This window comes from Argiope bruennichi, chromosome 1 (assembly GCF_947563725.1).
Source record: "Argiope bruennichi chromosome 1, qqArgBrue1.1, whole genome shotgun sequence".
Lineage (NCBI taxonomy): Eukaryota > Metazoa > Arthropoda > Arachnida > Araneae > Araneidae > Argiope > Argiope bruennichi.
The window spans coordinates 147,565,280-147,589,324 of NC_079151.1; the positions used below are offsets into that span (position 1 = coordinate 147,565,280).

Genomic DNA, 24,045 nt, shown 5'->3' on the forward strand with positions numbered 1-24,045 from the left:
TATTCATATAGTATTAAAACGCATGAAATAATTTTAATGAACGTATCGTTAAGTATTCGAAATTGTGTCAAACATCATGCTAACTCTTACCAAATATGGCACTTTTGGATAACGTTTAAAGTGTTGTAACCTCTTCTAGAACTGACCCTTATCAGTAACACAACCGTATTGTAAACGAGACTATTGATTGACAGTTTTCTGACTGGTACGCAAAAGTCATACACTTTTGGTAGCTTTTTTTAACCTAAGAGAGAAAAAAAAATCAGGAATAGTTTCTCCTTGTCATAACTCCACGCAAATTATGAAACAACCCGACTTTATAAAAAAAGAATGAACGTGCTTTTCTATGAAACAACCCAACTTTTGCTTACGTTTTTTTATGGTCATAATTAATTATTCCTCAATTTCTACAACGTTTTAAAAATCATTTTTTATTTATATCCAAAATAATTTCCACACGAATACACGCATTTAATATTTTTATAGAAAGGAAGGGAAATGCGCAAGTTCTTAGAAATAACGAACCAAAAATGTATACAAAATTTTCATTAATATTTGTACTGGACGTGGACATTAGCGCACATGTCTATAAATTTGGTAGTTATCTGTGCGATGCCACATTCCAGTAAAGAAAATCTCTTCTCCGTTCACTTAGCAGCTACTTAGTACAACAGCCAACCAATTTTTTGGTTTTAGATCCCCACGAAAGAAAATAAAGCATATAAAGAAATTAGACCATATTATTCTGTTCTTAACTTTTCTATTACTTCCTGATCAAAACCTGACTTTTTTATTTAATTATTTTTTAGTTCTAAAAAAATTGCTGAATTCACTCAACAAGCGAAGGGATAAGAATCCGTAACACCGCGCTCTTCCCTTCCAAAGAATTTAAAATTGCCTTTCCTGAATCAATATGTGTCAAAGAAATCCCTATACGAAGCACTAAGGGAAAAATTGCTCACTCTTTTCTTTTGTGTCCGTTATAAACAGGCACGTTCCATCGGTCCTCCCCGTAACAAACTATGCTCTTCTGTGGAAAAATAAACTGAAGTTCCCAATTTATATTCTTTTCGACTACTTACATGCAAGACTATATATATATAACTTTTTCCAGAAGTTACAGTAATATTTAGAATTTTGTCAAATCAATGGAGAGTAAAAGGAAGATAGATTAATGAATTTTAGATACATCTGTTTTTCTCTCACGTGAATAACGATATTGATAAAGTAAAATGTGATCTTTAACCTTTACATATACAAAAAAAAAAAAAATTCTTTGTGACAAAAGAAACATTAGGATTTTATTTTATTTTTTATCTTTTTGAAATTTTACATGAGCATTATAATGATAATGCAAAGTAATTTATTAAAATTTAATGCATATGTTCAACAGATTCGTTTTGTACAAGCTTGTTTCTAAAAATCAACAGTCCTTTCTTATAGTCTGTGTATTTTCTGTAGGCGGTTCAAGGTCACATTTTCTACCTCGTTACTAGTTGTCTGGTACCCGTAACGCGGTAGAAAATGTGACCTTGGAGCGCCTACAGAAAATACACAGACTATAGCACATGCTGAACGGCATCGAAGGATTGTCATATTTTTCCTTTCTCGTATACGAAGTGCACAGAAAATATTGTAATTACCAAAAGAAAATTCGAACTCGAGATTTCAATGTATCTCCGCGGATAGGCCTTTCTGAGATCGGAACACGCATTTTAGGCTTTATATGTACCTGTGATAAAGATAACATAAAAATGCTTTGAATTAAATGGATAACGTTTGGTCTTTACACCAAATTTCGAGATTTCTGCCAAATTTTGATCAAATTCTATTCAGGTGGAGTCATTCTGCCGGGATGTTCGAATGTAAGTTTACACGGTCATTATAAAAGTAAGAGACCTAGATAGATAAAATTCGGTATATAGATTTAACCTCTACGTCGTAGATGCCTATCCCATTTTGAGTCAAATCCAACAAACAGCTGACCATCTATCGGCGCGTGCTTTTAGAAGCCTGTAAAAAAAGGTGACTCAAAAACGCACTGATTTAAATGCACCAAATGTGATATATAATTTTGTGACCGCAACTGTAACTACATCAAATTTTGGTTTTTTCAATTTATGAAAAAACGTGTCTAAAACACAGATCCGACTTTCAGAAACTATACCAGGGATGAATTGCAATCGTTAAGAATCACACCATAGACTCACACCATAATACACTTTCTCGCCAAGGATTGATATTTCGTATTAATCCTGTATGCAAACGCATTCAAGGCGTTCTCTGCGTTACCCGCTGTCCACAATTTTTTTTTTTTTTTTTTTTTAGGGATAGCGTGGGTATGAGGAATAGTATTTATTGTATTTAGGAAGACTATAGTATTTATGAATAGGGGTAGAAGGGATAGCGGGTTTATTAGAGAGTATGCTAGAAAATTTTGAGGACATCCCTTCCTCAATCATCTTCATTTTGAAGGAGCAACTTTTCTTTTGTGCAGATACGCTGCTACTTCCGTTTGTTCTTACGAATTTCCAAGATTCCCGAAAGCTGCTTGGTGCTCTGAGCTGAAGAGGGCGCTGCAGTCAGATGGGCTAAAAATACTAGCTGAGTAGTCAAATAAATAAATTCGTCAAAAATACAAATGAATAAAATATAAAATATTAGAATAATATTGTACTTTGACATTGATCAGGTTCTTATCTATTGTGTTAAGTTTTACTTTGTTATTACTGTATTTTTAAACGGCGATATTCTGCAAACTTCTGCTTGTATAAATAGGGAAGTTGCGTATGCATAAGTTACAATAAATAAATAAGTAAATAATATATTCATTTTATTAAGAAATCAACCTGTAATAAGTGATTAACATTTTGATTAGGTTAAGAATGCGTTAAAATGTGAAACTATATTCATCAGTTTATTTCAAAAATAGGGCCTCATGATGCTTACTTCCAAGCATGTAAGCAATATCTAAATCCGCCACTCATCTCTGAGTACAAAAACAAACAAACAAAAAAATATTTTTGAAGATGCTGTGATATCTATCTTTTCGTATTTTTGTAAAAATTTCATACACCATCCAAATCTACAGCAACTGTGAAAGTTACAAACACTGGAGTAGGAGGCGACTTTCTGCGCGGGTGAATGTGAAAATGACCTGAGATGAGGTAGACAAAAGTAATGTGACATATTATTCTAATAAAGTTGTAGATATGAATCGTATTTTAGATTTGATCGCTCACCTGGAAAAATGCCTTTTTCGAAATATATACTCATTTTCTGTCTATTCCACAACGAAGCTGCGCAAGAGGCTTTAACTTATATACAAGGAAAAACAACTGCAATTTTGAATATTGGGTTTACTTATGATGTAGCCGTCGATTTTTATCTGTTCAGGGTCATTACCGAGAGGATGGGTTCTCTGTGGAGACACCGAAGATAGAAAGTGGCAGTGAGTTGAGTTGAATTTAGTTACATTAATCTCCTATTTCAAAGCAACACTAGGGCTATTTGGAACGGTCCTCGTCATTTTGAGTCGCGGCCAGATGACGATGACGACATCTGAGCTGGCACCCCCCTCTCCAAATTCCACGCCATACCAGCGGAAGGACGTTTGGCCCTGACGGATTTAATGTGCTCTAGACCTGCTTATACGTGACAGTTCGGAGGAATCGGGTCTCGAACCAGAAACCCTCCGGCTTCGAAGGCGAGACCTCACCACAGCACCGCAGCCCAATCTGATTTTGAGAGGTGTGAGAAAGATCTAAGATACACGTGAACTAGACGTTAAAGTAAAGCTGTTTGCTGTTTTTATCTCTGAAATTTAAATGGTAAGATTTTTATTATTTGAATTAAGAGATGAGATCAATTGTAAGAGAGCGATACATTGAATTTATGTCATATATATGCACACAACGATAAACTCACAAAAACATAAAATGGGATACAAACGAAAAGGGTAGAAATTTCAGAAAGACTACTAAAGAATATTTTTCAGTTAGAAGAGTATCATAGTGATATTCAATTTTTTTTTTATTTGTGTGTGTGTGTGTGTGTGTGTGTGTGTGTGTGTGTGTGTGTGTGTGTGTGTGTGTGTGCTTGGCTTTTCCAATGAATTAACGTTAAAGAAAAGCCGTGATGCGCTCAAAAACATCGATAAAACACACACACAAAAGATTAAATTACAGTTCAGACTAATTACTATTAGAAACAAGTAAAATTAAATTTCTTCAAACAACAATTTCCGATTTAACGAGGTTAGTCATACATTAAGAAGCTATTAATGGAATTGTTTAGTATATTAAGTAAATAAGTAGAAGTGTCAATTGTATAGCAAAAGTGTTGTCACTTCCGTCCCCATTTGCATTCCTATACTCACAAAGTTACTGTCAGGGAAACAATTTTTGAATATGTAATGAAATGGCATTCGTTGGCATCGAACACAATTTTTGAAATGCAGTGTGTGTTCGTGTTGATACTACAATATTCGATATCTTTTCAAAGTCCTTCAGATTCCTTTTGCTTTTGTGCTTGGATTTGCTTTCGGACATTGATTATTGCGGTCATTATGCAGCGATCAGGGCATCCTGCTTGTCAGGCTACCAGTGGTCTGATTACAGGACATGAGTCAGTGAAACAAAGCAAGCATTTTGTAATCAAATTCCAACGGCATTCGTAGCAAAGCATCAAAACTTCTTTTTACTATCGAAATTCGATCATACATCTTAAAAAGAAAATTTGATGCCTTCTTTAAATGTTACTGACTTCGTTTTAATCACATGATTTTCGATTTCTGGAGAGGTGGAGGGGATGGTCAATATGCAAATTCTTTTCTTTTAAAATTATTTAACGATTCATTCATAAAAATAGTTGACTCCTGTGCAAGCTTATAATGAGCCTTGAAAAGAATCAACAAATTCTCCATGAACTTATCGTCATTAAATCCTTTTCCTGCTCTGTGAACGAAACTCCTCTATGATACTAGCTAAATTATGAAATGTATCCGGTGCCGAGTAACGATTATAATATTTTTATAAGAATAACAAGATTTAATTAACAGACTGCCGTCTGATCCAATGGGTTAATCCAAGGGGTGGTAAGACTCAAGATGGCTTAAATTTTATTATAGATATTTTTTCCCGTTTTGAATATAATTTTATTTGCTTATAATTTTAAATTTGTATAGAGTAAGAATATTATTAGGGCCTGTAGCTAGACAGACATCGATTTTGCATTGTAACATAAATATCATATCATTTCAAAAATACTCATACAAGGCCGTTATATGAGTTTTTTTCTATTTTTAATAAAGCCGTTAAAATGAATCATGGTAAAGCGGCTGGTCATTTAGATTGCAGATTCTTTAATCCAGGTAATGCTTAAAACAGAATTTTTTTTCTTTGCTTGTTAATATTATTAATATTTTGATGTACCGAAAAATGAGGATTTTTGCGAAATGAATTTACTGGTCTCATTTTATAATTTACATTTTATTGCTGCTTTCAATATTTTGCGCTTCTATTTCATATATTTGAAATGGGAATTCATTGAAAAAATAAGGAAATCACAATTTATGAAATCTACTAGTGGGAAATAAACACAGAATCATTAAACTTTCAAAATTAAGTATGAAAATTTTGTCTCCCCTTTTCTTGAAATTCATTTCCTTGAGTTTAAATTTGAATGCCTCATGTTTTAGAATTTTTTTCCCATTCAGCTTATTTGGGCATTTTAAATAAATGCTTCAGGTAAGCTTTGCAAAACCCAACTTTTTAACAAAGAAAAAGAATGCATTGCCATTTACACAAGACATTTCTTGACCTTCGTAAAGTTTGTGCAAAGATTGCACTGTGTGCCAAGCCACAAGATGAAAAGTGAAGTCGCGCATGACACCACCTAAACAAATGGAATGAAGGAGTTTCCATTTTCACTGTTGAAACTCCACAGAAAAAAATCTTTTGTTCCTCGACAATGAATGAGTGGCGGTGGACTAAAATTTGTCATTTTCAGTGTCTATGACAAAAGCCTGAATATTTTTAAAGCGTGCAAATTAAATGTTCGCACAAAAAAGACAGTCAATGGATGTGATGCCTTTTAATATTTTAGGCAATTTTAAGTAAGGAAAAATAATTTTGGCTTTTGTTTCCGTTTTGGATGTTGTAATGCGAAATGTAAAGATGATTCCCAAAGAAAGATTTTTTCAAGATTCCATTTAACAAATATTAGATATAAAAAGGAAGGTTTGTGAAAATTCAAATTAAATTTTTTAATCCACTCGCCGTATTTTTTTAGTCACAAATGTCTTTCCAATCTACTCATGTATCTATTTATTAACTCATTTATGAACGATAAAAATTTTTGGCAAATCATTTAGATAAAATGAACTAAACATATTCAGAATTTAAAGAAACATCAGCGCCATTTGACTTAGATTTACTATTTATGGAATTAATAAACACGAATAATAATAATAATAATCTAAGAATAATAATCATTCTATCATTACGAGTTGGCCCCAACTTGTATTCCAGCAATGCATTCGCTGCGCAGTAACAATACATGATGGAAAATATTTGGCAATAAAAATACATGTCTTCGAAGAAGATAATGGCTCCCTGTAGGTACAACTCAAATGATTGTTTTAAGAATGTCATTTTAGCCATGAAATTGGAAAGTGCCCTCCCTCCTTTCTAGATCATTGCAATATATGATGAGTGGCCCTTTCCTCCGATCCCGGGATTGTCTATCTCTGCCCTCATGAATGTAACCAAGAGAAGAAAAATGATCCTCCGAGACATCTTTGTTCGTTGTGTGTCCTATTCTGAGAGTTTAGTTTAGTTGTATGCGCGTCCCGTTTTTAAAGCAACGCTAGGGTATCTTGGGACGGACCTCGTCCTTTTGAACCGCGGTCACATGACGATGACGCCACATGAGCTGGCACCCCCTCTCCAAATTTCCACACCACACCAGCGGGAGGACGTTTGGCCCCGATGGATTGAACGTGTACCAGATCCGCTTACACGACGGTTCTTCAGTGGAATCGGATCTCGAGCCTGAAACCCTTCCATTTCGAAGCCGAAACCTTATTTATCACCAGCTCACCGCGGCCCCTTTCTGTTCTGCAACATCTGCATGGTAGAGCATTGCCCGATATTTAATTAAATTATATTAACTTTTCCTTTGGAGGAAACGCTATGGATATTTTGTTAGTTTATGTGTGGTCTTCATAGATCTGAATATTGGGCAGATGATGAGATGGGCGTCTGAGTAGGCACCTCCTCGACACACTTCTGCACTATCCATCGGAAAAAAGGGAGGTCCAAAACTTCGGATTTCATTTGCTCCAGGCCCAATGGCACCCTGGATATTTGATGGAAACGGTTTTTGAACCCGGAGCCCTTCTGCTCAGACATTATCTCTTTGTCACTAAGTCACCTCCGCCTGCATTGAGTTATGAATAAACTTTGCTTAGCGAATTCCTTTGGTGCTTCTTTCGCAAACGTCTTTTGTCTTTCTCACATGTTTGCTCTTTGTTCTGCACACAGAACAAACTTTTGAAATTTCGAGGAAAATATTAAGTTGTTGAATTTACTGAAGTGTTCGCGGGAAAAAAAACAACGATAGAAAATAATTTTTTGTCTCTAAAATGTAAAGGAGATTAGAGGCATCATTTCATTCCTTTATTTTCGTTACAATGTAAAATATTTTTTTTTGATTGTAGCGCAAGGAATATATTCTTAAGAGTCGGAGAAGGTAGATGATGATTCTGTCTTTTGAATGAAATTATCTGATACACTCACTTTATAAATTAGCATTCATGTTTATAAAGTTATAGAAAAACAAATATGTTTACTTAAGAAAACTTTGAAATTGATTGAATTTCAAACAACTTTTATTTGATTTTATCAAATGTTTTGGCAAAATGGTTCAATAGACCCTGGAAAAAACATTTAAAACATTTAACATGTGTCATGTTGGTATAAATATCATCGCATAGATGAACTGTGTGTTAAGTAAAGTCAAAGATAACACTCGATAATATCAACTCGAGTCTTTATTTAAGGAACTAAACCTTACATCTGTTTTTATCCACGGGACGAAATGACTCAAATCTCCCAGATTTAGAAAGATACAGAAATTATAAGAACATTCTAGAACAAACGAGAAATAACAGAAAATAAATCAATAACAAAAAAACAAAAAACAAACAAGCAACTTGCAGTCAGATATGAACTTGCAAACTGTCGCTGTCATCCCGCGCCAAGTTGGAAAAAGTTTCATTACAATATAATTAAGTTGAAAGTATGGAATGCGGTAGAATTCTAGTAAATACTATCCATATTTCTTGCCGCTTTTAGATATTTCGTTAGAATTACTTTTGTAAGTTATACGATGCACAAAACAAAAAACACAAACTTATTTTCGATTAAATCTCACTTTAATGTCAGGAAGATTTTTTTAAAAAACATTTTTATCTTATCTTGGGAAGAAAAAAAATCGATTTATCTTATTTTACCCTTTATAGGGTATAATTCCGGGACATTGACAAATAAAATCGTTTAGGGCTATATCATGATAAACTGATGGTGCAAATACTAAAACATCAAAAGGTTTTTTTTTTTTTTTTGCCATTTCATTTATGAAACAAGGGTGTTAAATATATTTACCTGAGATCGTTCAGGGAAAATTGAAAGTAGTAAGCATAGTTACTACCGAGCGTTAAGGGTAAAAATATCATCGAATGCTCATTATTAAGTATATTAACCACTCTATTGTAGGTAATTTAAAACAACTTTATACAGTTTTTTTAGTTAGAAATCATGGAATTCAAATTTTGTAATGTCTTACATTAAAGTTTGAAGTCCATTTTGCGTTTATAGGCTGGCTGGGCGGATTGCTATAAAACTGTTGCAATCTGATGCAATTTTATTTATAATATCTTAGCCCCGTTTTGCTATTAGAAATCAACTGAAATATCGTAAACTACAGTATCAAATAATCAATATATCAAAAATAAAGTCAAAATATCCATAAAATCATTGATAGGAATATTTAAAATTTCAAGAAATTCCAACTGCATCAACATCAAGTCATTTTTCAAAATGAATGTTGATTTTAAATTCAATTATAAATAATGATAATTAAATACAAGAATATCTTGGACATAAGGAACACAACACAGTGGTGTTTGACATCTGAAATCTTTTTTCGGGAATTAAAATTTAATGACAAATGTTGGAACTTTACGTCTCTACGAAAACCCTTACATCGGGAACGGGTATTGCTAAGCATATTTACCACTTTTGAATATAAATGATATTTATTCTCAAAGTGCATCAAAAAATGCTAAAGAGACTTTTCAGAGCTATTAAAGTAGTATAATCGAATTTTAAGCATTTGATTACCGTATTTATCATTTTAAAATACTTTTTTCAGCCCTTCTAAAAAATCTTTTGCAGGTGGTAAGAATATATGCCAGAGAACTATGAAGGGTTAAATTTAATTACTCACAAACAAACTCAAAACTATCATTTTAATGAATATTAAATAGCAGTTCTTTAGCGCGTCAATCCTGTATTTTCGATTTCTTATCTGGGATAATAACTGCAACTTTCTCATCTATCCAGTTTTTTCGGAGAGTCATTGCGACGTCTTCTAGTGATTTCCATCTCTTCTGACACAGCGATGCACCTCCACATCTTAAGGTCAGGGCCGCTCACTTTCACCTGTCGCGAAAATGGGCCAAAAATAAGAAGGAATCAAAGGAAACTCCCTCCCATAAACACGCTTTTCGACAACGCCAACGGAATAAAATTCGGAGGTGAAAGCTGTTCATTGCGAAAGTGAACCCTCCGCTCTCGTAATACGGTCAGGAGAGTCGAGGCCAATGCAATGGTATCAACCGAATGGCTTCATTGCGCCGATTCGAACCTCGCACATCTCGCTGGCGCAGGCATTTTAATCCTTCTAGTGCCTTCACCGAAAAAAAAATGGTTTCAAATCGAAATAATGTAAGTGAAAACACGAAACGCCGTAAATTAAAAATTAGAACAAAAAACAATCACCATTCTTAATATAGTAAGCACTTCATCTTTTTCATATTGACGCTGTTAAATCAAAATGCAGATTAACAAAAGCTACAGACAATAAAACTTCGAATGTTCAGTTCGGTTATATTAATAACCCTTTCTTAAAGAAACACATGAGCTATTTTGGGACAGACATCGTCATTTTGAACCGCCGTCAGATGACGAGGACGACACCTGAGCTGGCACTCCCCTGTCCAACTTTTCACACCACACCAATGGGAGGACGTTTGGCCCACGTACACTACGGTTCTAAGGTGAAATCGCGTCTCGAACCTGAAGCCCTCCAGTTCAGAAGCGGAGACTTTACTACCAGGCTACCGTAGCCCTGTTTTCAATATGATATTCATTGGGAATAAGATATTTTTTTTCGAAATGCATGAACTGCCATGAATCCGAAAAGAAATCCTGGTTATATTATGCAGTAGCTGTATTTTTGAACTTTCTCGTATACGAAATATGCAAAGAGAACATCTTGTAAACGTCGAAAAATTCGAATACGATATTTGTGCGAATTTCCGCGTTTCGGAACTTCCGGAGTTCGAAACATACATTTTGGAATGATGCCCGTCCGTGCACTCGTCCCGCTGTCTGTTTGTGAGCGCGATAACTCACAAACGGTTTTTAGCTAAACAAATGAAATTTGGTAAATCGTCTTCACATCAAATTTGTAGATTTCTATCAAATTTTGAACGAAATTCATTGGAACGAATTCAGAGGAAGTTTTCTGTTCGGCTATCCGAGTACAAGTGAATGCAGTAGACAAAACGTAATGATCTGGTTGATGCATAGGTTTAACATCAATAAAGTAGATTTGTGCCAACTTTGGAGCCAACTTCGTCAAGTGCCCGACTCTCTCTGAGTCCGTATTTTTGAATGCGTGTAAACACAACCATTCAAAAATGTGTAAACTTGTGGAAATGGATACACAATTTTAGCACCGAAAATGCAAATGCATGCTAAATTTCGAACCGAATCTGTCAGAGTGTTGACCATTCTTTCGACCTGTATCTTCGCATGCATATAATTCAAAAATGCAATGATTTAAATAAATAAAGTTTGTTACGTTATCTTGTCACAACAGTTGTAATGATGCAGAAAATGCTGACTTCAGTAGATTAGAGGAAAGGAATAAAAGAAAATTTGGATTTGATAGATCTGAATATATACTCAAAATATATATTCGATTTTCTGGTACTTGTGTACTCATCTTATCCCAATAATACATCACCGAAGAATGCGCGTGAATTGACTCTTTTGTAACTATTGTTCGCCAATTTGATGCGATTAATAACATACAAACACCGAAATTTCTTCATTATTTTACGAAGCACACAAGTCTCATGTAGGGTGGAATTCTGATCACCTTATGACGTTTGTGGTCTTGCCCAACGTCCACAATTTTATGGGGGGATAGAGAGATAGGAAGCACTTTTATCAGAAAGTTTTGTGAAGACAGCTCCGCTTCTAATTTTTAATATACTGTACAAAACAAAATAAAATTACTTTGCTTCTTTTTTTATTTCATATCATTTTTCCCACGAGTATGTCGTTATTTGCAATCCATAAGAAAGCTTTGCGATGGAGGAGGGAAGGGGGAAGAAAAAGAATTGAACTGGATTATATTCATGCTCTACATCAGGGGTGGACAAACTTTTCCAGAGTACGGGCTACTTCCAATTTTTTCAGTGTGTTGCAGTCCACCCAGTGGTGTAGGTGTGGTGAACTATAAAAAAAAAGGATCTACAATATTTATTACAATTTAATAATAAATACGGTATATGTACTTACCTACATAACTATTAGCGTAATAATAATAGCAAGATACAATCATAATAATAATAGCCACAAATATAATAATATCAAAGGATGCATTTAATATCAAACGATTCAAAATACATTAGAGAATAAATCATTTTCACTTAAAATTAGTCCTAGAAGTTATAGTAAGTAGAATACTTAGTCCGCATACTGTCCGCCAGTCTTGAATTTCTCGGCATATGATTACTAACTGCTAATCTTGCACTGGATTCTAAGTGAGACGGGTACGATATGTCGTATTAATTGTATTCATCGTTGAAAATGCAGATTGACACAGGTAGGTAGGACCAAAGATCAATGTTAAATGATATGGATTTTTTTTTTAAAATTAAGATACTTTACTTCTTCCATTAAATTCCGAAAGTTATTATTAGTTAACTACGTGCTTTTGAAATTATGCCATTTTGAAAGCGAAAAACTTCGTTTTCCTTAAGAGATAAAGAGAATACACAATTTATATTTTCAGTTACTTCTTCCACATCAACATTGCCAAATGGATAACACATGGATGTAACAATTGGTTTCTTTGAGTATCTTAGGTCTTAGTAAAGGCGTTCACTTTAAAATGTCTTGTTGGTACAGCGGTCGATCGTTGTCGACTTAATGTCCATCCCTGCTCTACATCTTTTAGTGAATGCCTATCATAAATCATAACAGACATCTGTAAACTACAAGCTTCATCGAGGCTGTGTGTGACGTAATTGACGCGCCGCTTATTATCCGGGTATGCTTCTAAAAAAGATATTCTCACTCTTCGGAATGCTCTCGGGAACTGCCTCGGTGAAGCTCGTAGTAAAATCAAATGTTTAATTTCTTTAGTTAAATTGTAAATAAAATTATTTTTCTAAAACGTTGCAGTGATTGGAGTCACAACAAAGTATACGCAATAATAATTACTATAATCTAAATGCGAGCTTATTTGAAACACGTCTTCCGAATCCGAGCTTTGTCTGACAGTTTTTCTGATGTTGGAGAAAGATGCTGTTATAAGACGCTTTTCCAAAGAAATGTGAGCAGAAACAGTCTTCGAGACAATAAATCGGTTTAACTGGAATGTGGACATGAAAAATCTGAATTGGAACCGATATTTTTCTATATTGGCTCATGATTCAAACCCGCCAAAAACGAAAGATCGGTTAAATTTTTAATAAATATCTGTCCAACTTTTGAGATATCTTTAGTCTTTTTGTCATCAACGTTCAAGTTAAAAACGCATTCATTACTCTGATATTATGTTTAAAAAAAAGTACAATCAAGTGTGACGTGGAATAGAGTAATGTACAACAAATTTTCGAAAATCCATTGTTTTCCTTTTGAAAGAATCAAATATGTCATTTTATACAAATTGTCGTCAAAAAATTCAACCAGAAATGAAAAAAGGGGTTTAACAACAACAACAAAAGGATGTTCTTGTTGTTAAAAAGTATAAGAACAACAAGTGTTTACTGAAATCTACTGTTTATTAAATCTAGTTTGTGTAAGAGCCTTATTTTTAGTAAAAATTATTTCAAAGGTATTTTCTTGTTCATTTAAATCCTTTTCCGACCCTATTGCACATGATCCACTGAATGCGCTCCTCCGCGAAGGCCTAATGACTCAGTTTCTCGCATTTGTTCTCATAAATGCAAAAAAATTGTCAATTATTTTTTTCCCCACCGAATCTTTGAAATCTCCCGCCTAGATTAAATCTCTGCTCTCCTTCTCTGTCAATCCGCAAGCCCTTCGAGAGGCGTCACACCTTGATTAACAGTTCGAATCGATTGCTGCCATTCGTTTCCTCGAAGAAGGCAAGGGAAGTTCTAGAATTGCCCAACTATTATGTAACAACATTTTGCAACTCCGTCAGGTGTGTTTGGAAAAGCGCGTCTGTTTTGGACAGATGATGGATACGCTATTAATACAATGATATTTACAGCATGAATTATTTTGCTCTTTTTGTGGTTCACCAATGGTATGCTCGGAGGTTCCTTCAGTACCCGCTTACTCTTCTCATTTTTCAGGCAGGTTTAATGCGATGGCTTTCGTGTCGCGAGATTTTTTTTAACTTTTTCGTAAGCGAAATATAGATGAAAAGATATCGCGATCATCAAAATATTTATCCCCCGAAATTTTCAGAAATCTGCGAGTTTTTGACTTTACATGATATTATTTCTTCAAATGACGATTTTAAACACAGCTTTTTGCTTGTAAGTTACTGCAATAAGCTTGTAAAAAATTGAGAAAATCATTGAAAAAAAGGGTGATTCAATCAAACTGGTGTCAATGATATTTAAAATTTTAGATTACACAAAAATCCATTACCTAGGAATATGGCCTAAAAATATCTCCAAAAGTCAACTAAATGAAGAAATCTAAAGAAAAAAGCATATGGGGGATGAGTAAAATGCTCTTCTGCACATTTGATAATTATATGTAAATATATATATATATATATTCTTTTTTTTTTTCTTCTTTTTTTTTTCTTCTTCTTTGCCGCTTGAAAACGATGTTATTTTTTTCCATTTTTAGATATTAGCTAATTGGATTTCTCGAAGCTAAAAATTAAATAATTATTTGAAAGAGGATCTGTCACAGACAACTTAGATGTATACTTTGAATCGTATCTCAATCATGCTAGATCATTGCATTTTTTTATTTATCGTATTCATTTACTAAAAGGCATATTTTAAAAAAGAATTTCGTTCATACAGTCACATTTCAAGGAAAACTAGATTTCAAATCAATAAAATTTCGATAACATGCTTTATATATATTAGTGCATGCAACTTTAAAATCCCTTTAAAGTCAAGAAAACTATTCATTGCGTAGGACAAAATTGACTCCCATATATTAAGAAAGTGAGAAATCGATTCTTTACAGCTCATTCAGCGGAGGTATTTGGTCTTCTTTTCCTTTTTTCTTTTTTCGGTGAATATTCACAGCCTGTGTAATAGTGCATCATATCAAAATCATAGATATTTCGTCCTCGCCTTATTCATACTGATCAAGCAGGAATTCGATGACCTGATAATTCAGAATCTGGGACCGAGCGACTCTCGCCGTTAATGAAAGGGTTGAAGCTAATATCAGTCTTTTCACAGTGATATTCATCCGCTCATTAACCTAATTCTCCTGGAATTGCAAATCAAAGGGAAGTTCGAGATTTCGGTTTCATTATTTAACTAGCCGTCTTTGACAACCAATTGCGTGAATTCAATGTTTTCTACATTGTATGATTTCTAATGGTCTTTCTCAGAAAAGTGCAGGTGGCCATAAAATAACTTTTCCTCTTTGGCGACATCTGCAGCTAAAGCGAATGAACGGAATGAAACCACATTTCATATACAGGCTGTGGAAGGCTTGGAAAGATAAATTCCTCAGAAAAAAGAATTAATAGCAAAAGTTGCCGGTAGGAGAAATATTGGTGCTGGTGTCCCGTACGAGAGAGGAAATTTGCATATCGAGATGGATTATGTAAAATTAGTAGTGCGTGTGTGAGTGTGATAGCCGCGCCATGCATTCTTTGTAAAAAGGGAAGAGCCAATGACATGTTGGCAGTTCTTTCTTGACTGTTGATGTGTTCTTGATTATTATTCTCATTGATATGTGCTTAATATATTCACTGAACCAACCTATGGGTACCTGAAATCTGTAATGTACGCAGAAGAAGTTAAAAACCTGTATATCCTGAAACGGAACATAAGATGGGCTGTTGGGAACATCGAAACTCATAATTTACAGACAGTTAGAGAAGGTCATACATCGTGTGCAGTATGTTGTACACAGGGAAGGCCAGCAAATTGAAAATGTTGCACGGCGTCCAGGGGACCCAAATGTTGATGAATAAAAAATTATTCTCTGTGAGCTTCATAAATTCATTCATAACTGTGTTCTAACAGTGACAGTGTTTCCCCTATCGGCAACTTTTTGTACTATTTCTTTTTTCTTTGGAATTCCTCTTCATATTCCTTCAACAGTCTGCATATGAAACGTGATTCCATTTCGTTCATTCGTTTAAACTGCAGATGCCACCAAACAAAGAAAGTTATTTTATGGCCATCTGTATTTTTAAATTTTGGTAGATATGCAACTTGTACTATTTTAGATGCTTTATAAATGTTCTGTTCGTTGTGGCATGCTCTTTCTAATTCACTCCATTCGTCATCGGTCCTAAAATGTGACTTTTAATCTTAAAAAAAGGAAAATCAATTTTTTTCGCTAAATTGAAGCATGCTCATAAAATGAAGAAAATATGTGAAATCATTCGTCATCATTTCTCTTTTTGTGAAAAAATCCGAATAAGTTTCGAGATTTTAGAAGAATTTTTATTTGCCGTTTCGGTGAAAGCATTAGTACAATATGAACTCAAAAATAAGATGGAAAAAACGACAATATATTTTTGTACATCCAATTATATTGCAGAAAAGAGCACTAAAACTTAAAAATGTCCGAAGTATAAAAAATCATTGTTTACTTTTGCATTACTAAATCATTGTTTAGTTTTAAGAAATCATAATCTTATCCATAATTGCCACATAACTACAAAAAAGAAATCTTTTAAGCTTAGACTTAAAAAAAACATCTTAATATGCAAGGGAAAAAAGTCAAATCTTCATAATCTGGTTGTCAGCTAAAGAAGAATAAATTCACTGCGATAACAATAAAAACAATTTTAATTTACTTTTAAAAATTATTTTTAAAATATTGCTAAAATATAATTGCTAATATATATATTATCATTCTATCTATATATATATATATATTGAATTTTCAAAAGTTATCAAAAATATTTTGGTGTTGTAATGTGATATCTTTTAAACTAACTCCATGTTTTAAATTCCAATTTAAACTCTGTTTTATACAATATCCTTTAATTGTTTTTTGCAGTGCATATGTGTAGATTCAACTAAATGAGTGTTATAAAATGTAATGTGCAATAAAATAAATTATTTGAAGGATTAAGAGGGAAAAAAGTACATCTTAATGACTTTTCACAAAATGATATTGTAATTAGATTAAGATATCTTTGAAATGTTCCAGGTGTCTTCATTTTTGAAGAAATTAAATGAAATGAATAATACATATTTCGTCAAACATTAAAAGAAAATGGGGTATGCATTTTATGTTGACTTTTTTTAGCTTGTTAAAAGTTATTTTAGTTCAGAAAGACATAAAATTCCTATAAAAATTCAGTAAGTATGCATAAAAATATTTCTAGATAATTAACATTCATTTAGAATTAAAAAATCATGCATAGTTTTGTTCCAGATAAATTTACAATGGGTAATAAGAAAAAAAAGTAACAGAAAAAATTAAAAATGAAATCGCCTGGAATATTTTGAAATTTTTAAAAAATTATATATCTTTTCAAATTTTTTAAATAATATGTTTCGTTTTAAAATGTTTTTTAAGAAATGTGACGTATTTATATTTTAATACATCTGCATAAATAATTTCATAACCCTAAGTGAATAATGCGCAAAAGTGCCGTTTAGAGTCTACCGTCTCCTTAAATGATTACTAGTAAAGCCTCGTTTTGTAAGCAGCATAAGCTAGTAAAACGTTACTTCAACTTGTCAGTCGATCATAGTTACAAATTGTGTATTGTATTTAAAATTTTATTAAAAATAAAAATAAAAATTGTACAGAAATAAAACTAAAAGCATTGAAAAAGTAAATTTTTGAATGTTAAGATAATATAAAAGCTATTTCTGTGAAATAATAGTTTACGGTCATCCATTTCCATAGCGGTTATCCATTTGCCGATGAGTAAAAGTATTTTCTTGCTGGATCGTATTTACTGCCATCCAACAATAAGAATTATTTCTTATGTCTTTCTTATTAAAATTTTCTGTATGTGATACACATAATTTCAAATAAATAAACAAACAAATCAATAAATAAAACTAAATTGCTAATGAACGATCATTTTTCCCATTTTATTTTTTATCAATAATACTTTAAATTTGTTATCTAAAATGCTATTATTACTCATGAATATGTTTAGGCCAATTTTCTTTTGACTTAATTGTTTAGAAATATTAAATATTAGAAAAGTTCAAATTCTTATACAAATATCTCTAAATATAAAATGTTATAAGTAAATAATTTTACGAATCACTTTTTTTAAAAAACTTACAATGAGGAAAAATGGCTAATTTTGAGATGGAAAATTTAGCTAGCTAAGTCAGCGCTTTTCTAGTCATCTAGCTATGATTTAAGACAACAGGGCCTGTCCCAGCAGAGCTTCAACTTTAATACAATAATTAACGTATTAAATTAATGATGAAGTATAATAATTTTTTTCCTACTTATGAATTCAGTAAATAAACACTGAATTTCTTTAGGGGGAAAAAAAAAAGATCATTAGGTAAATATAATTTTTCCCGTCTTTGAAAATAGTTTTAATGAGTAATACACTGACGTGTCCGCTGTAATGAAATCTGGGCATAATCCTTTAGTGTAATGCACAAAGAAATCTAGGAAATACGAAGCAAAATGCAACGTTGTCAGAAGTGGGGTTCGAACCCACGCTCTCTTTCGAGAACCAGAGCTTAAATCTGGCGCCTTAGACCGCTCGGCCATTCTGACTACGACGAGGGAGAAACCGTTGAAGTATTCACGCAATTCATCTTACCTTGTAGAGAAAAGAAGTGACGCGGAAAAAAGGAGGGAGGAAAACAGCAGCATGATGCGGAACGAAGGGGGAAAAGAAAGAAAGAAAATAAAAGAAAACATGCTGACAAATGTTGTGTTTTACCGGCAGAGTTGTTTTATAATTAAAACATTAACACGAAATGCATTTCATAGATCAATCAATGGAAAACAACACGCAACAGTGTGACCCAAAATAAAAAACTTATTCTTTTCTGTCACGACAGTGTTGCGACTTAAGTCACGACTTAAAATGCGAAATATTCTTTCATTTTTTTTATTAGAGGTGCGCAGTAACGGTTGCGGAAAAAATTGTTTGATTTTCAAATTTCGTTTTTCCTGCAATAATTGGGGAAACCTTTAACCGAAAACAAGTCTCGGGCCACTTTAAAAATTAAAAAAAAAAAAAAAAAAAATTAATGACGCCAGTCAATGTGCACGCTGATATAGGAGTCACAGGGATATGAATAAAGCCTTTAATTAAAAAAATAAACGCAACATTTTGTTTCGGTTTGAATGGCATATGTAATTATCTAAAACACTAGTAACATTTTTATTCAGTGTTAATTAGCTTGTAAATATTACAAAAACATTTTTGCATATGGCTCTCTTCTCTGTAATTTTTTAGCTCTGTAATGGAAATTATTCCATAAGAGGCTTTGATAGTGATTAACTAATTTTGGTGTAGGACTTAAGGGCTATGTTTCTAGTTAAATTACCGTGGTCATTTGTAATAAACAGATATGATTTTACCCAGAATCTGATACCCAGTACAAATCTGATGATAAAACAGTATACAAAAATTTAACTCTATGATTTTGTCAATAAGTTTTTAATTAACGTTTTCAATACACAAGCAAGCAAAAAATGTCAAAGAAGTGGGTTTCATCCAAATTTTGTTTCAAGGCAGTGAAGATCATTCATGTGGTCACGCACGCCAGATTCATCCGTCTGTCTCATTGCGTTTTGGAATAATCTTGTTAGAATACAAATAGGCAGACATTGTTCCAAAGTTTAGCTTATAACCCTAAACTTAGAGGGTTCCGAGTTCTCGAGATTTGTTTTGTTTTTTGCAGTATTTAGAGTTATTTAATTTTGTGTTTTTATTTCATTATAAAGACCGTGCAGTCGAACTTAATTAAATTTAAATCAAGTACTGCTAAAATTGATTTTGGAATATTATTCTAATAGCATTCTTGATTAATTATCATTTGTAAATTTTATATTAATTTGCTTTATAATCCTAAAAAAATGTTTGCTTTATAATTTTTAATTTTCTGATTTTGATATTAAATATTATTTAGATTATGTTCAGAAAAGTTGTCATTTTTTCTTATCATTTTATCTAAAACTATTTTTCAATTTCAGTCGCGCATTTTTTTTTTTTTTTTTTTTTTGTATATATACAAATATGTTGAAAACCAACTTTTTTAAAGTGCTCTGTAATCAAGCGTTTTGTTTTTTTCAGTTTATCAAAATTTTCTACATAAAATGATTAAAATAAAGGTTGAATTAAAATCTATAAAGGTATCCTTGATTTTAAAAATTTGGAGGGTAAATAGAGTCCCATGATTTACATTGTCTGAGGACCCCTAGACAGCTTAATCCGGCTCTGTTTCGAGATGGAATGTCGTGACGATCACAGTACTTTCTCTTTGTTTATTCGTGTATGATAAAGTGAAATACTTTGCCTCAGTCTCTGCGGATGACTTCGCGCATCTTTTAGCATGTCTGTTGAAAAACAAAAACACCAATGGATTCCTCTCTACTTCCTACAGTGAAGAACACCCACCTGCCAGAAAGAACTTTTGACCCAATTCAACAAATTCAAATCTCTGTCTGAAAAATATTTTTGGATTCGGCTCAAACCGGGACCGCGACGCGAGCGATTCCTCTCGAAAAGGAAAGTCGGCCCGCGACCTTGCGAATGACCAAACGCGCTTTCTAGGTCGAGGTAAACGAACTGCATATGGCACGAGACGGCGCGCGCTCACTTTCCTCCTGATGCACGTCCCTTCACAAACGCCGCTTTAAATTGGTTCAGAGTAATTCTGAAGGGGAAAAAGAAACCCTAATAATAATAGAAATAACCTAATATCGAATTTACCCAAACGAGGTTTAACAAAGAAGTCTGGTTTCCCAGTATAACCAGGACAGTCAAGTATTTTCACTCTTTTGGCACTGGCGTTGTGACGATCTGAGTGGCGTAGGATACGGTATTGTTTTTTTCACTTACTAATTACATTTGGCTTCAGAAAGTGACTTGCACGTACCAACGTTTTATCTTCATGACACTCTCGATTAGTTTAGCGTAGTTATATTGACGTCCCGTTTTAAAGCACACTAGAGCAATTTGTGACGGACCAGAATCGCGGTCAGATGACGAGGACGACACCTGAGCTGACCCCCCCCCCTCTTCAAACGTCCATATCACACCAGCGGGAGAACGCTTGATTCCAACAAATTTAACGTGCATCAGACCCGCTTACACGACGGTTCTTCGCTGGAATCGGGTCTCGAACCTGAAACTCTTCCGTTCCACAGCCGAGACCTTACCACCAGGTCACCGCTGTCAGATGGCGCTCTCGAAAACTGCCGCCCACGGCATCTGTAATTCCATTGCTCATTCTCCATCTCCACGCCACTGCACTTTTTTAGGATTGCGTGCTGGATTTGTTCCAAATTCGAATAAAATGTCCTGCGTTATCCGACTTTTTGTCTATTAGTAATTGTAAATATTAAAGCATTAGAGAAATTAATTTTAAAAATCCTGCAGATCACTGATTGAATATCTGCATCTTTTAAATAAAAAACACTTTTCTTATTAGAATTCTGTAAAGAAATGTCTTTGGTTAAAACCCATAATCGAAAAAAAATCAAAAAAAAAAAAAAACAACAGTATTTTTATTCACTCGAATAAATTTTCAATAAATGAAAAAAACACAGCTAGGTATAAAAAATATTTTAAGGACTATCAAGGCGTATGTACACATTTGAAACTTCGAAAATCGTTCAAAATATCGAATATTTTTTTATTGCTTAATAATTTTCTCTAATCCTTTAGCTTTCAAACAATACCAAGATGTTGTCAATATTCGAAATATTTCTCGAGTTATAATTATTTTTCTTGAGGTGTTTTCATTAAAAACTCTAGTTACGGTGATTTTAAAACTCATTTTATGAAGAATGATATTTTCCCACTATGTTGCTTCATTCAAACAATCATAACTCAACAAGAAATGAACCAAATACAGTTATTTATATATCAATATAATCTGTATGAAATAGCGGATGTTTTGTGCTTCAATCAAAGTTATACTTATAGAAATAAATTTTTAAAAGTTAAAATTACAGAAAAAAATCTCGCTTTTTCTATTTATCGTTGATGAAAAAATTGTTTAAAAAACTATATATTTTTATAACTTGATTGAGGCAGACAATATGAAGACTAATATTAGGCATCATTTCCAACTAGAATTGTGTGTCTGTACAAATTAGAATTTAAGATATCATGTTTTAAAAATATGCTAATTAGCTCATTAAATATTAATTAATTAATTAATAATTAGTGTATTATGGTTTTTTTCTCACTGAAATGAGTTTAAACATATATTAATGACCTACTGTGAAAAAACTGGATTTTTAAAGTTAAAATTTAAAAAAAAATCTTCTAGTGTGTACGTACGCCTTAAGTACCGAAATTAATTACTTTAAAGATTGTGTTGACTTTTCATTTATTTTAAAGGCAATGCATTTTTAAAAGAAATTTACACAGTTGAGCTCTGATTAATCGAAGTAGAATGGAAGAGCCATTTCGGATGATGATTTTTTTGAAGTTAAGCCATGAACATCTATTACCGCTTTGTATCTATCGACTTAATTAGCAGTTCTGATACACTTTGTTGGAAAAGGAATTCAAAACTATTTTTGTTAGCTGCACTTATGTTCTTTATTAATGCATCAGAGTGTAGCCTTTTGTAAAAACATAAGAGAAAGTATAAGAAAATTTTTAAGATTACAGTTGGTAAATTAATATATACTTAGTCGTAGTACATTGCATATGTAAAAGTCTCAATATTTTTTGTTTGTTCCTTGCATCTTTCCCAAATCTCTTTTCGAGCAACGAAGTCGCACCATTTTGTCACTAGAAAGACCCTCTGGTTTTGTTTAACGCGTTGGCTGTTGTGTCACTCACATTCAGTTACTGTAAAAGTTTTCATTCATTGAAGAATTCGACGCGAATAGAACACTCCTATGCTCTGTTCATATCTCCTCGTTTAAACAGGCTGTTTACCGCATGAATTGCCCGTGATTCACATCTATTATCTAATTAGATATTCTCTCACAATTCTGTCATGATTAAGAGACAGTGAAGAAGGAAGCGTTGTATTAGACGGGGATCCGAATCACAGGCGTAAATATTGGCAGATAACGTGTCAACAGAAAAAAACTTACATAACAACTGCACATATGCTCTAGCTATTGAGGATTCGGTGATGACATGAATTGAAAGTTGGACATTCATCTCACTGCAAATCAAATGAACGCGCCCTCGCATTTATCCTCTGCTTCAATAATATTGTGGGCCGTGGTAGCCTGGTGGTAAGGTTCCGGCTTCGGAACTAGAGAATTTCATATTCGAGACCCGATTGCAACGAAGGACCGTCGTGTAAGCAGTTCTGGTGCACGTTAAGTCCATCGGGGCCAAACGACCTCCCGATGGTGTAGTGTGGAAGTTTGGAAAAGGGATGACAGCTCAGGTGTCGTCCTCGTCATCTGACCGGGATTCAAAATTGCGAGGTCCGTCCCAAAATAGCTTTAGTGTTGCTTTAAAAAAAAGGGGGTGTTAATATAATTAAAACTAAAATCTCAATATTATTGTGCACAAACGTGGGTACGGGCAGTCTGCATTCGTAATAGATAAATACATATTTTTTCACAATAATAAAAAATATCATTCTATCTTTATCTTTCTGCAGTAACTTAATGGATTCCGAAATTAAAAGGATACAGAACATTTGATGTTGAAATCAATTGACTCTATTACTTTTTTTTTTTTTACATACATTGATCAATTTGATGTTATTCAAAGTTTTTGTCACAAATTTTGGGTTTCAACCTCGTAGTATTAGAAATCTTAGTGTATAACAGATTCAAAAATATAATAACATTAAAATTTTTGCTATATTATTTAGTATTTCGTTTCGGTTTTTTTTTTTGTTTTTTTTTTTCATTTCTGTTTCAGTTTATGCTTTGTTAATGTTGTTATTGGTTGCTGTGTATTCTTTTACATGCGAATTTCCGCCAGTAAATATTCTAATGGACTTTTTTCTCCTCTTTCTAGCTACGAGTGAAGACCTTCGACAAGAAAGGTTATCGTGTGTGAGTTCGCATATGGGCAAAGAAGTAAGCATGTTTTCCAAAAAAATTGGAACGTTATTTAAGTTTTATTACAATATTTTAAAAAAGTTAGAAAGTAGGAATATACATTAGATTTAATTTATTT

General features: G+C 33.2%; 1 protein-coding gene and 1 non-coding gene across 2 annotated transcripts in view; one reads left to right on the forward strand and one right to left on the reverse strand.

Moving 5' to 3' along the window:
• LOC129976008 (uncharacterized) overlaps positions 1 to 24,045 on the forward strand; it is a 68,825-nt gene that overhangs the window by 21,982 nt on the left and 22,798 nt on the right. The window contains exon 2 of the mRNA XM_056089374.1: positions 23,884 to 23,945. Within this exon, the coding sequence (XP_055945349.1) occupies positions 23,884 to 23,945 (62 nt within the window). The remainder of the gene's footprint in view (positions 1 to 23,883; positions 23,946 to 24,045) is intronic.
• On the reverse strand, positions 18,393 to 18,476 carry Trnal-uaa (transfer RNA leucine (anticodon UAA)). Its single transcript has one exon. It is a non-coding gene; the product is annotated as a tRNA-Leu (tRNA).